At 34.1% G+C, this 14982-nt stretch overlaps 2 protein-coding genes across 2 annotated transcripts; both read right to left on the bottom strand.

Moving 5' to 3' along the window:
* Positions 1-4502: 4502 nt before the first annotated feature.
* On the bottom strand, positions 4503-5471 carry LOC112419359 (tyrosine-protein kinase ABL1-like). The gene is made up of 3 exons (XM_024776970.1): positions 5464-5471; positions 5019-5343; positions 4503-4937 (listed from the first exon to the last, which is right to left on the bottom strand). The coding sequence occupies exons 1-3, from the start codon at positions 5469-5471 to the stop codon at positions 4503-4505; spliced, it is 768 nt and encodes a 255-aa protein (XP_024632738.1).
* Positions 5472-10844: 5373 nt separating this feature from the next.
* On the bottom strand, positions 10845-12615 carry LOC11441168 (putative disease resistance RPP13-like protein 1). The gene is made up of 2 exons (XM_024776968.1): positions 12297-12615; positions 10845-12103 (listed from the first exon to the last, which is right to left on the bottom strand). Exons 1-2 carry the CDS (start codon positions 12613-12615, stop codon positions 10845-10847), a joined length of 1578 nt encoding a protein of 525 aa, XP_024632736.1.
* Positions 12616-14982: the final 2367 nt, after the last annotated feature.

The raw sequence follows: 14982 nt of genomic DNA, 5'->3' as shown, positions 1-14982 counted from the left end.
TAAGTTTTTTTTTTAAGGAACTACATAAGTAAGTTATAATTTGTATTTAGATTATATATATTTAAATATTCATTAACTAATACAAATTATATACAATTAGTTTATATTACTATTCAATTATTGGTCTACTATTATTAAATAATGTTATTTTTTTTTATCTAATTATGTTACTATTTTGTTTTATGTAAAAAGAATCTACCATTGATTTTTTTTAGGATAAAAGGTTTAAGAAAAAATGTTCACAATATTTTATGTCCTTATTTTCCTTTTCTTGGTTTAAGATCTGATTCTCGATCTCGAATCAAAAAGTGATCGGCCCATCAGACTTCAGTACCAAATCAGTAGGGCACCCCTCACCCCTGGTACACCAAAGAAACACCTAATTAAGTCAAACAAGGTTGCAGCTAGACGCCGACTCCTTATCTCCAAGCAAAAGTAACCGACCCACCGGAAACCAGCACACAATATGTAAGATGAAAGACATGATATGAGATGGTGCAAACACCAAACAAATCAAAAGGAAAAGGCTCATCACAACGGGACAAGCACCCTCTAAACACCCTAAACACCTTAACAGCCAAAAAAGTGCAAATAAGAGCTAGTGACGACGAACATGGACCTGTGTAGCAGAGGCTGCCTCCAAAGGAAATCACCCCAACAAACACACGCCTCCTCACCTAAACAACACCCGCCACCCCCTTAGGTGGCTCCCGTCCGCAAATCGTTCTGACACCAAAAACGAGTATAGAATACCACATATACAAAGATAAATAATATCATATGAGATGTCATTGGATTCACTTGGATGAGTTTGAGTTTAGTGAGTCTGGTACTTTGTTTTTATCTCTCTCTTAATCAATTATTTTTTCATTTAAATAAATTATTTTGATCATTCATTCATCCTTTAAATACACTAAAGTAAACACAACAATTGAAATCCAAAATAGAGGGGGTGTATGTTAAGGTATTTAAGTATTTAAACTATTAAACAACATCTTTGATAAAAATCACTTTACAATTATTGGTTTTGTCTATCATGCATAAACAAAATGATCTTATACTATCTACATTGTATTTTTCACTATTAGATCAAAAAGTCACATCTTATTTCATTTAATTGAATGATGGGATTTATTGATCAAATAATAAAAATTAGTTTATACATGATGCAAGATATATCTCAATTCTAACCAGCATAGTAACAATACCTTAAATCTTGTGAAAATGACTGACATATTGACTGTGTCTTTCACTTCCTATCACTCCCTTTATTATCTATGAGAAACTTAAGTTAAGTAGTTTCTGCTTTGAAAAAAAAAATGTTATCTCAAGAGAATAACTAACAAAATCCAAAGAGGAAAAATAGTTAAAGAAAATAATGCAAAGAATAAAGAGAAGCAGCATAACAGAGTAAATATTGAGATAGAAAAACCTGCCAAGCATCTTTTGAAGTCTTTCATCTCTTCAGCATAATAGTATTAAAATGCCACTTCGTTAATCATCATGCTCCTGGCCTTAACAAATGTTGACAAACGAAATGTGAGTGGTTTTCATAAGCCATTCATTGATGTAATAAACTTTCAATCTTAGATAAAATTGACATATTTATTCTTTTTTTTTTACACACACTTTCAGAACATAGCTTTTGCACATTTGCATTACAGCGACACAACAACAACCAAACCTTACGGAAAGAAACATTAAAATTCAATCTTTCCATTGTTGACCACTATTACGCACGGTTACGGTCACGAGCATCGAACACGCTTAAAAATTTAAAAATCATATAATTCAACATAATTATTTATGTTGGTGTCGTGTCGATGTATAATATTCGACATCAAAACACGCCTATTAAGAAGATTATATAATAAATTTATTTATTTATAAAGAGCTGCAGAATTGCCTACCATTTTACACAAAGTGCATACAAAAGCATAAACATGAAAGTTAACAATTGAATTAATTTAGTATTTTTTTGAAAAAAATCATAATATGAAATAAAACCAAATAACTATAAATGTCAAAAAATAATTAGGGACCTATCCATGGTTTATATGAGGAATACCAAGTTACAAAGTTTGGAATTGGAACAATTAAAATTGAAACGTATAGCATAAAATAAACTGAATTTAGATGAGGAATAATAATTACCAGAGCAAAATAGAGCATGTTACCAAAGCTAGATTCAATGGATATGCAGATCAGAGAAGAGTCAGAAGACATGGCTTTTCTTGCATTCAATCAATCAATCCAGACACAAAAATAGGTGAGAGAATTTTATTCTGTCTAGTCTAGATCTATAACTATAACTATAACTATAATTTGAAGACTATACACCTATGGAAAGAAAGTTTTCCAGGTGTCACGTTTTTTTTTACAAGTTCCAGGTGTCACTTTCTCATGCAGTATCAGATTTGTTTTTGATAAAGTTTTGTATTAGTTCTATATTTAGAAAGATAAATGATATTTGAACATCTTTTGGTGACAACTTTTGCAACAACTTTTTGATAAAGTTTTGTATTAGTTCTATATCGTAATCGAGTGGATGTACAGCAACAGCGTATTGACGACAAAGTTTGGAGAAAGCCAGATGAAGGTCATTTCAAATGCAATGTAGATGCTGCTTTCTTCAAAGAAAGCAACCGGGTTGGCATAGGAATTTGCATCAGGGATGATAACGGGAGGTTGGTGAAAGCCAGAACCAGTTGGTCGACGCCGCTCTTAGATGTGCCTGAGGGAGAAGCTATTGGTCTTTTATATGCTATCAGATGGGCAAAAGAGCTGAATTTAAATAATATTACTTTCGAGCTTGACTCTAAGAGGGTAGTAGATAGTTTTCACAGCACTAGAAATGATGTATCTGATTTAGGAGCTATCATCAGAGAATGTAGGACTACCTTCTCATCTTTTTTCACAAACTCAAGGGTAGAGTTTATTAGGAGACAAGCAAATGAGGTTGCTCATAGACTTGCTAGGGCGGCCACATTTTATGCTAGTATCCACTATTTCACTGTATTACCTGATTGTATTCAAGATGTCCTTATTAATGAAATGAGATAATTATCTTTCTGTCAAAAAAAAAAACTTTTGCAACAACTTTCTTTTTCATACTAATATTATTTTGGCTTAATTGCACTTTTGAACCCCTAACTTTCCAAAAGTTGCGGTTACAGACCCTTAACTAAAATAAATACAAAACAAACCCTTATGTTTCCATTTTGTAGCAGTTTTGAACCCCCAGTGGATTTTTGACCTGGTCGTTGCTGACGTGGCACTCACATCCCATTAGTGAGGTGCCACGTGGATTTTTTTTTTTTCCTTTTTGAAATTCATCATGTTTTTTTTTTAAATTGGACAAAATTAAAAAAATAAAATAAAAAGGGAAATAGAAAGTCAGGTCACGTGACCTGCTTCCACAAAATTGAAAACTTAGAAACTTAGGTTTTGTTAATTTCAGACCCCTTTCATCTTCTCACCATTCTTCTTCTCCATCGTACCGAAATTAGGGTTTAAAAACCCCCAATTTCCCAAATTTGCAAATCGATTAAAAACACCATCTTCTCCAATCGCCGTCCCTGTTCATCCTTCTCATTCGATTTCGTCCTCAAAATCCTCCTTCTTCTCAAATCGTTGTCCTTTCTTTCTTCTCAATTCGATTTCTTCTCAAATGGTTGAATATTCATCTTCATCGATTAGTGGGTCAACATTGAATCACAGAACCAAGTTGGTTTGTTATTGTGGTGTTGATTCACCATTGGTGACTTCTTGGACTGATGAGAATCCAGGGAGGAGGTTTCACGGCTGTGGGAGGGATTTTGTGGGAAGAAAATGCAATTTTTTTAGGTGGTATGATCCTGAGGTACCTGATAGGCAGAAGAAAATAATTCGAGCACTGTTGAGGAAGAATGATGAATTGAAGAAGAAGGAAAGAAGTTTTGTAATTGTCATAGTTGTGTTAGGAATGATGTTGTTCATGTCTGGCCTTTAAGCTCTAGGATTAGCTATGAAACTAGGTTGATTATTGTAAGAAGCTGAATGATGTTGAATGTTTGTAACCATTGAAAATGTTTGTGGTTATGAAAATGTTTGTAAGCATGTGGCAGAAGAATGTTTGTAACCATTGATTTTGGCAAGTTAATGAAAATGTTTGTAAGCATGTGGCAGAAGAATGTTTGTAACCATTGATTTTGGCAAGTTAATGAAAATGTTTGTAACCATTGAACTTTGAACATATGCAAGATAATGTTGTGAAAATATGATATGGAGGACAGAGTAGAACACAAAAAAAAGTCTGATATTATGTTGCAAAATAGCATATCCAAAAGTAGACTTAAGTTACAACCAACCATGTTTGAATACTAAATAGGTTGCAAAGTAACACAACTTAAACTAATTTGTTCCAAAATAACACATGGCATCAAGTTTCAATACTTAACTATTACAACAGAAAATATAATTCCAACAAAAGAGTACTTAAATTGCATTACAAATAGGTGGCACTACTTATTGTTTACTGACTGTTGTGTTCCAATTGGCTCCATTTCTTCAGACTTTCTCTTCATACCAATCTTCCTGCACTTCTTAGGCACCATGAGTATGTTTTCCCCCACTATTTGTGGCTTCACAATTGGCACAAAGTTGCTTGCAAGTGGCACAGAGTTGCTTGCAGTTGGCACATTGTTGCTTGCAAGTGACACAATGTTGGTTGCAGCAGGTGGTGGTACAATGGTGCTAGGTGGTGGTAAAGTGGTGCTTGCAGCTGGTGGTGCAGTTGTGTTTCCAGGTGATGCTTCTGTTGTGGTTGAAGCTGTTGGTGCAGTTGTGGGTGTGGTTCCATATGATTTCCCAGCCTTTTTGCTTGGTCCTTTCTTGTTAGATGGCCCTTTCTTCTTGGGTGCAGGTGGTGCTTGAGGTTGCCGAACAGTTGGATTGGTCTGGAATATGCATAAAACAAGTTAAATACATATGACTTATTGCATATTTAACACAATAATAAAACACATTACAGTTTGTACCTGATTCTCCCCTGGTGCAAGCATCCTATCACCAAGTAGTTTACCATAGCATGTCCTAGCATTATGACCAACCACACCACACCTTCCACACTTGAGACTGTGTTGGTTTCTTTTGGGCACAGATTTACTATTGCTACTACTACCAGCACCAGATTGAGAATGTTTCACCTTCTCATCATTACCTTTTTTCCTTTGTTTTTTGGGCCTACCTGGTGCCCTTCTAACATATGGAGGCAAGATGGGTGGAAGGTCAACTTGTGGCCATAATTTTGGTCCATTAGAAGGCAGTATGAGGTTGTTGTAAGTATCCAAAAAAGTAGATTTCCTATATAAAGTAAAAGTATATGCTCAAGTTAAATTGTAAGCCTTTTCTCAAGTGTTTATAAACTAAAACAAAGCAAAGTAAAAGCTATAGTAAATGTACTAACCTGTACCAATGAGCCACATAGTCATCTGGATTTTTCTTATTATACCATATGCAAGCAATTGCATGTGGACAAGGTATGTCAGACAGATCCTATTTCCTGCAGCCACATGTATTTTCTCCAAGATTCACAGCATATGAGTCAGTGCCATTATAAACAGTAAATCTAGCATAGTCCCTATCTCCACACCAATTTGGAGACCATCCCTCAGCTTCCTTCTTACAATTATCCAACAGCTTGTTAATCATTGGACAAATTTCACCATCATACCTCAACATATAATCTCTAAGTTTTACTATCCTATCTGTGATATACATTTTCAGCCCATCAACAAGAGATATAACAGCATACTCTCTTATATCAACTATTGCACTATTAAATGCCTCGCACATATTGTTTACTTGTAGATCACAACAAGTATAAGTACTAAACCCAGCCCTTGACCAACTACCTACAGAATGCTCACTCATCTCCTTCCAAGCAGCTTCATTAATGTTCTTCAAATTCTCCATTGCCTTGTTAAATTCAATCATTGTAGTACACCTAGCAGCTTTCCACATTGCCTCCTTCAAATGCTCACCTGGATGTCTCTTCTTAAAGTTCCCATACAGATGCTTAACACACAATCTGTGCTCATGAGCATCAGGAATTGATGCAATTGTGTTCACAAGTCCCTTCAAATTAAGACATAAATAAATTAGAAGACAATTATAGTTAACTTAATATTAAATTTGTCAAATAAACAACAATTGCATACCTTTTGCTGGTCTGATATGAAAGACCATTTTTTATTAGAAATGCCATTCAAATCACCTAATAACAGTTCAAGAAACCAGTCCCATGAATCCTTTGTCTCAGCTTCCACTACTGCAAATGCAATTGGTAACATTTGATTGTTGCCATCTTTCCCAATTGCTGCTAATAAGTGTCCTCCATCTCTTCCTTGCAAAAAACACCCATCTAGACCAATTAATGGTCTACAAGTAGTTGCAAATGCCCTCTTGCAAGCATAAAAACAAACATATATTCTCTCAAAAACAGGCCCAGCATCACTATCTTTACACTTAATCAAAACACTACTTCCAGGATTGCTCCTCAACAATTCCTCAGCATAGTTTCTCAGATGCGAATATTGCTCATCTATGGCACCATGGATAAGTTCTAAAGCCTTCTTCTTAGCCCTATATAACTGATAGCTACTTAACATCACCCCCCACCTTTCTTTACAAGCGTCCTTCAATTTCTTTATCCTCATATGAGGTGTGAGTTTCAGGAGTGGTATCAACTTCTTAGCCAACAAAGTGGTCCTAATCAATCTAGTTCTCCCACCGTAATGACACTTATGATCAGGGTTATAAGTAATTAAAATAAAGTATGTTTTAGGTGGAGCCTTGCTAAACCTCATGTAAAATGGACAACCCTCATCACACTTAACCACAACTCTGTTCCTCTCACTTTTCTGAACATAAATATTTTTCCTTTGTTGCAAAGCAAATTCTCTAACAGATGTCCTAATTAGTTCAGAAGATGAGAATACTTGCCCTTTCAAAAATTTAATTTCATCAGACAACTTGAACTTATGTAATTTTGGCTTACCAGGTCCAGTATCCTCATCAGAAGAGCAGATGCTATCTAAATCAGATGAATCTCCATTCTCATCATCAAAATCTTCAAGTCTTGTTGCATCAGAATTCTTTGATCTTTCAGAAGCCCCCAAAGATGGAACATATGAAGTAACCACAGGTGCATGATTTATTAGTTGGTCAGGCAACACATCTGTCCAGTCAAAGCCCTCATCATAGTCACTATCATTCAGAGACACCCCATCAACACTATCACTTTCAGGTTCATCACCTTCAGCTGCTACAAACTCAGGATCTGCTCCACTATCAGATTCAAAAGGGGAATATGAATGCTCCTCATCCTCATATCTTGCATCAAGCTCAGTTACATCAAGATGTTCCAAGTAAAAAGTCACACTCTTCTCATCTTTATACTCACTTATGAACCTTACCACATCCCTAAGGGTTTTAATTGCTTTAAGACCATCTTTGAGCTGTCCACCAACCACAACATACCAGACAGTATAGTTCCCCTTTACACCTAACTCTCTCACCAGCTTATCCAAGTTAATTAGGTTAACTTCACCTAAGGCCCACGTGCCCCCATACTCATAGGTATCACCCCTTTTGTATTCCAACTCAGGATCCCCACTAAAGTAACCATTGTATCTAAACCTTATCTTCAGTGACTTCAGTGGGTGGTCCTCAGTAGCCCTGCAAGGAATATAATATTAGCTAAGTTAAAAAAAGCCCTTAAATAACATTATTATTGTATTCAATAGACTCACCAACCTTATCAAAATCAGTAGTATAAGTGCAATAGTATGTGTACAAAGTATTTCTACAAAGTATAAAGTATGCCTACACGGTATGTGCAATCAGTAGTACAAGAGTATTTCTAAAAAGTATAAAGTATGTGTACATAGTATGTGCAATCAGTAGTACAAGAGTATTTCTACATAGTATGTGTACAAAGTATAAAGTATTTCTACATAACAAGAGTATTAATACAGTATCAAGTACAAAGTAATTCTACAGTACAAGAGTATTCCTATAAAGCATATGTATAAAGTATTTATACAGTATTTCAACCCTAAATTCAAGCAACAATTTATCACATAACACAACAAACAAAAAAGAGACCCCAGTTACAATATTATATGCAGCAGACATCACACAACAACCAAAAAGAGAACCCTATATTCAAGTAAAGACAAAAACGAATCTTACTTTAAGGCATTCTTCTCAGGAATCTTCTTCTCTTGTCGAGGACTAGAGCTTTCACCAGCTTTCACCAAGCCTTTATCGACCCACTTCATCTTCTCCAAAAATAGTAACACAAACCCTAGAACCGGAACTCGAATTGCTTACAGAAACTTAACCGAAATTACGAACTCAAACAACCGAAGAAGAATCGATCGTTCTGGAAACAGAGAAACAAAGCGGACAATCGATCGTTTTCGGTACGATGGAGAAGAAGAATGTTGAGAAGATGAAAGGGGTCTGAAATTAACAAAACCTAAGTTTCTAAGTTTCAATTTTGTGGAAGCAGGTCACGTGACTTGACTTTCTATTTCCCTTTTTATTTTTTTTTAATTTTGTCCAATTTAAAAAAAAAACATGATGAATTTTAAAAAGGAAAAAAAAAAATTCCACGTGGCACCTCACTAATGGGATGTGAGTGCCACGTTAGCAACGACCAGGTCAAAAATCCACTGGGGGTTCAAAACTGCTACAAAATGGAAACATAAGGGTTTGTTTTGTATTGATTTTAATTAAGGGTCTGTAACCGCAACTTTTGGAAAGTTAGGGATCCAAAAGTGCAATTAAGCCTATTATTTTTTACTTTATTTATCTATTGTTATGATTGTCAAATAAATTGTCACTAAATTGGCCGTTCAAATAACACTCATCATTTAAAAATATAATATAATACATCATGTGATAGCTGCAAACTCGTGTACGACAACAATTTTTTAATTTACATCGGTAAAATCAAAAGGGGTATTCCTTTTGTTTAAAAAAAAAAGTTAATTTAATCATTTAAATTATCATCGAAAAGAATTGAAACGGAGATAAAATACTAATGAAAACATACTTTATGGTTCCAAACCAACACTATTGGATCAATCCAACCAAATAGATTAAAATACAACTTTCTATTAAAATCATTGGAATGTAACCTAATTTTTCTTTGATATATTTAACTTACTACTAGACCATCTACCTGTGCTATATGGAAGGTAATATTTTACGGTAATAGGTAACAAAATAGTTTAGAATCCTCTCATGCATATTTTAATTCATGTCATTTATTTTATTATCATTGATTTTTAGTGTGTATTTAGGAATTGATGTAATATAACTCATGCATTTTTATTTTCTTGATAGTTACATTTTGCTTGAGACTTTAGCATGTATCTAGGTCCCTTGTAAATATCCATAAACGAGAAGTAGCACCGACACCACACTTTATTTTTACCGTTTTACGTCATAACCGTGATTGAGGACCAGAATGAATTAGTGATATTTAGGTTAATTATCGGACTTCAAAAAATTTCTTAAAATCAAACTATTAGTAATTTTAGGTTCACTTACTTGAGAGTTTGCTTGGAATCCAACGTCCTTTGTAAATTTCTCGCTTTTTATTATGTTATGTCGTTGCGTTTAGTTTTAGCTTGCGTTTAACTTAGAAAAAAATCATTTTTCTAAAAAAAAATCAATTATGCAAAACTTCAAAAATATTTTCTTAATAAACCTTCGATTTTAACCCAAATGTTTTTCCTTTTATTTTCTTAATCAAATGTTTAATCAATTTAACATCCATATTAGACTTGGGTTTCTTATAATTAAAATTTGATCAACCTCATCTTATTTTCTCTCATGTCTTGAGGCCTCTTATCCCTTCTTAAAACAATTTTCAAAAATTTAAAATCAATCCAACCCACCAAAGAAATTCTTTACAGGAACTACATTGGTTTTGATCCCTTTTCTTTAAGGGTATGTAGGCAAAAGAGTTAATCCTTCCAAATCAAATAAAAACAACAAAAGACATACTTCTTCCCCCATTCTTTCACTTAGACTCTTAGCAATAATTTTCAAATAAGCAAAATAATTTAGCATAATGTCTTACTGAAACAATATCACTTGTTACTGTAGGAGAAGAAATTTGAGTTGTACCTGAATCACCATGTCTTACCGATATATACTCTTGTTTTATTGAAAAGTGATTTTCACATATATTTTATTTTGTCGTCTTTGTGCGACGTTGTTTTGTTCGTCGTCTTTGTGCAGTGTTGTTTGTCTTTTTTGTTTCGTTTGGGTATTTATTCCTTTAGATTGTTAGATCAGCTTCAATCTAGTGCAGATCAAAACAATTATTTTGACGTCGTCATTGTTGCATATCCGTAGACATGGGTATTTCAGAAGCTTGAATATAGTCATATGTGTAGACTTTTGTACTTTGCCGTTTTATGCTATTAACATGAATGTTGTGAGTTTGTTCGTAGATTCATAAGTTTTATTTTTATCGGTCTTGCAGGGCAATGGTTAAGGAATGCAAAAATAGCATATTTGCATTGGTTTCAACAACATTTTGACTTTTAAAAAGTTAAATTTATCACTTTTCACCATTTTTAGAGTTATATTTCTATTTTTATCCCTTTATCCAATGCCCTAAGAACAATGGTTAGCATTCTCCTATTTTTATTGAATTTGTATTATATCCACGAACTTTATCAATTTGAATGAATAAATATCATTTATTTTTAGTTAAAATACAAACTCCTTGCAACGACGGTCCGATGAGTAACATTTATTAATTTTTTTTTCTTTTCCTATTATGTAACAAAATAAACATATACAGATAAGTCCATCATACTAGAATCGTTTCCCTTGCCTACATAAAAAGAACTCAGTACTTCAAGATTTTTCAGCTTTCCCATTTCCTTTGGCATTACTGTTACCTTTGTTCCACTAAAATCGAGATAACACAAGTTCACGAGTTTGTGCAAATTCATAGGCAGCTCTTCAAGAAATTGACAGTCCCTGACCTTCAATGTTTGCAAGTAATGAAGTGAGCACAATGTATCCGGAAGTTTACTTATTTTAGTACGAGAAAGGTCGAGGTGATGGAGATGTTTAAGATTGCCTATGTTATCCGGTAACTCAATCATATCCATACACCCACACAAAGATAAGACACGCAGCCTCTTGCACTTGGAGAAGAGCTCTGAAAGCAGTAATTTGTTAGAGTTAAAGCACAATAACCATTGATATTCAAAACAAGTCATAGACAACGGTAGGAATGTGCGTAACTTTTTCGCATCGAACAAGGTCTCCAGTCCTTTCGGAGATCCTATTTCATCACATAAAAATGAAAAATGACGAGTTATGCTTGTCATGTTCTTTGATTTTCTGCCTTCCCATGTGAAACAAAATTCCCCAAATATAGACTTTGACAAGTCATGATGTAGGTCGTGCATGACAAAATAATTTCTATACTTTGTTGATGGCTGGAAAAATGATCTCAAAATCAAATCATTGAAGTAAGATTCAGCAACTTCCTTCATACTCGTCATATGTTGTCGAGGGCGTTGAATCAAATTTTCAGCCATCCACAATAGACATAGCTGATCTTTCTCATAAAGATAACCTTTTGGAAACAAGGCACAGTACTCAAAGCATTTCTTTAGGTGAGTGGGAAGGCTTTGATAGCTTACCATTAATGCAGGGACAATTCTGTTCCCTTCTGCTAAATCCCATGCATCGCTTTCCGATATCTTCTCCCAATGCTGCAATGATGAGTTTCTGCGCAAGAGATTTCCGATGGCTATCAAGGCCAGAGGTAATCCTTTGCATTTGTCAGCCACCTTCTTACCAACCTTCTCATGGAGGGTAGTCTTCTTTGTCCAGGAGACAGCATAAGAATCATCAAAGCCATGAAATGCATGTTTCGCAAACAATGTCCAAGAGTCTTCTTCATCCAGATGATGTAATTGATGAATTTGATCTGATGCCGTGACCAACGCGACTTCTCCACTGCGTGTAGCGACTTCTCCTTGTGCCCCAATTAGAGAGAGTTGTTTGGTCATCATTTCTCCCATACATAGGAGAATTCATAGATGGAAAACTTGGTGATATCAACATCCGTGACCCAGCATTAAAACCATGATTAACATTCAGAAGAAGTACATCTTTCAGGCTCACAAGCGATTCAAGTTTTTGAACTATCTCTTTCAACCTAGATACTATATTCTTGTCAATTGAACTAGGAGAGACATTTAACATACCCAATAGCTGGTTGGTTCTAGTAGAGCTTGTCTGAGATTCAGCTACTTCCTGTTTGGACTTGGAAACTTGAATGTGAATTTCTTCCACGAGATCCTGAGCATCAAGAACACCATCTTTAACCCCAAGAAGCCATTCTTTCACATGAAAGTTATCGATCTGCTTTTTCTCAGCATCATCAGCAACAACATTGATGGAAAACAAAGCCGTTATCAACCTACTATGTAGATTCTCGTCCATAGTTTCAGCAGAAGACAATTTGTCAATCAATGCCTCAAAGAAAGAAGATGCAATAGCGCCACCAGGAGTTTCGAGTTCCATAGCAAAAAAGAGGAATCAGCAAGAAACTCAAAAGAAACGTTAGGGTTTCAAATGCAAGAGCAAAACACAAACACTGAGAAATGATGTGAATATGGTAAGATAAGATATATCTCTCTTAATCAATCATTCTTTTTTATTTAAATAGTTAAATTTCAATATTCATTCATCCTCTAAATACGCTAAAATCATCAAAGTCACGCAACTTTAAAATCATCAAAGTGAAATCCAAAATGGAGCAGGTATAAGTTAAGACCCTTTTTAGTGTTTACACATTATTTATAAAACCAATTTTAATCTAAACTACTACACAACATGTTTGATATAAATCACTTGGTTAAGAAAAGAAATATTCTAGCTAGCATAGCATAGTAACAATACCTTAAAACCTGCCAAGCATGATCTGGACTCTTTCATATCTTCATGTGGTTAGACTTGGATAATAATGTTGAAATGCCACTTGGTTAATCATCATTCTCCTGGCCTAAACAAATATTGACAAAGAAAATGTGAATATGGAAAGAAAATTTTCATGGCTTTTCTTGCATTCAATCAATCAAATCCAAGACACAAAAATAGGTGAGAGAATTTTATTCTATCTAATCTAGATCTATAACTATAACAATAATTTGAAGACTATACACCTATGGAATGAAAGTTTTCCAGGTGTCACTTTCTCATGCAATAACATTTTTTTTTTCGTTGATAAAGTCTTGTATTAGTTCTATATTTAGAAATATAGTAATACATCATGTGCTAGTTACAAACTCGTGAATGACATCAATTTTTCAATTCAACTAGTTACAAACCCGCTCGCACGGGTTGAATAACATATCTTGTAAAAAATTTGTTCCAAAGGAGAAATGAGCAATTTAATGAATATTGCACAAACTCGGATATTATAAATGAATCACTTTTATTGTATTTTTAAAAAAACTTTGTTATAAAGAAGAAATGAGCAAATTAAGGGAAATATCTGCATTTTTCTTAAGAAATTGTTGCCGTTCATAAATGTGAAAATCAAGCAAGCATATTGCACAAATCTCAGCTATATGTACATTTCTAGAACATTTACCAAAGCATTATAAAGCTTTGATGTAGGAAAAGAGCATGTTCTATTTTGTTCAAGAGATTAGGAAAACAACTTTATAATTAACATGATACTAATTGGAACCAACGAAGGAACCAACAATGTGCAGATTAACGTTATATAATAGTTAGGTTTATAAAAGAGATTTCAAGTGTCATAGACTAACAAAAAAGGGATTTTTGCCAATATTTACATCAGATAAAATGAAAAGAACAAATGGCATCCCAAAGACAAGATAGTTTACGATTACAGTCCAAAGCGATACGCCAAAATAGTAGAAGTTCAAATAGTTCAGCAGCAAAGATCTATTTTGGAACAACTCGAACGTGCAAGTTCTTCGGTGACTTTTCGAGATCAAAGATGAGCTTACCACCTTCTTCCATGACACGTTCTCTGCAGAAATTGAACCACTGCCCATCCAAGTATTTTTCATAGCATGCTCTTTCGGTGGTAATGAGGCGACACTTATACTTTCTCTGTGTCTGGTCATCAATGAGAATGTTTGTTTTGCGCTTTTCTTTCAGAATTGTTCTTGACACCTTGTTTGGGAAATGCTAAACAGGGAAATAACTGCAATATTAGTCTAATGCATATTAACATGGATAAGATGTATGCGAATATAGTTACATATAATTTATAAAATGAAGGTAGCATGATAGATTTTAAGCTAAAGAAAATGTACCATGACTTCTAATTTATCTTCCTACTATCTTCCTATAAATTCTAGATAAATGCATGCATGTGGATTATATGTACCCCGTTGGCCAATTAACATTGTTGAAACAAATGGAAATTAAACATCACTCCCAGATATTCTCATGCATAAGGAAATACATCTTTTAGGTCATTATCAAACTTATACAAAATCCTATCATTTGATGCTGACAAATTAGAAAATAATACAGTTTATCTTTCAACACAATGTTTGTACACGATTTCTTTCCCGTCCCAATTGGCGTTGGCTTGACAATCTCATGAAGAAACCCGATGATTTCTCAAAAAATAATAATAATACATCTATATAAGAACATTATAATCGGAGAAAACACAAAAATAAATTAAAGTACATAACTATACCATATAAAACGTAACTATACCATATAAAACGTCAGTTTTGAATTTTTCATCTTGAATTTTCTTAAATGACTCTAAGCGAAATTCATGAGTAAGAACGTTGGTTAACTTGTCATACTTCTGCACCTTTGTACCAGAATAAAAAAAAAAAAAAACAGCCTTAAAAGGATTAAATGCAATGTCATTATCAAACACATGACAATTAT

The sequence above is a fragment of the Medicago truncatula genome, chromosome 2 (genome assembly GCF_003473485.1).
Source record: "Medicago truncatula cultivar Jemalong A17 chromosome 2, MtrunA17r5.0-ANR, whole genome shotgun sequence".
NCBI classification, from domain to species: Eukaryota; Viridiplantae; Streptophyta; class Magnoliopsida; order Fabales; family Fabaceae; genus Medicago; species Medicago truncatula.
This window is presented reverse-complemented; position numbering and strand designations above follow the sequence as displayed.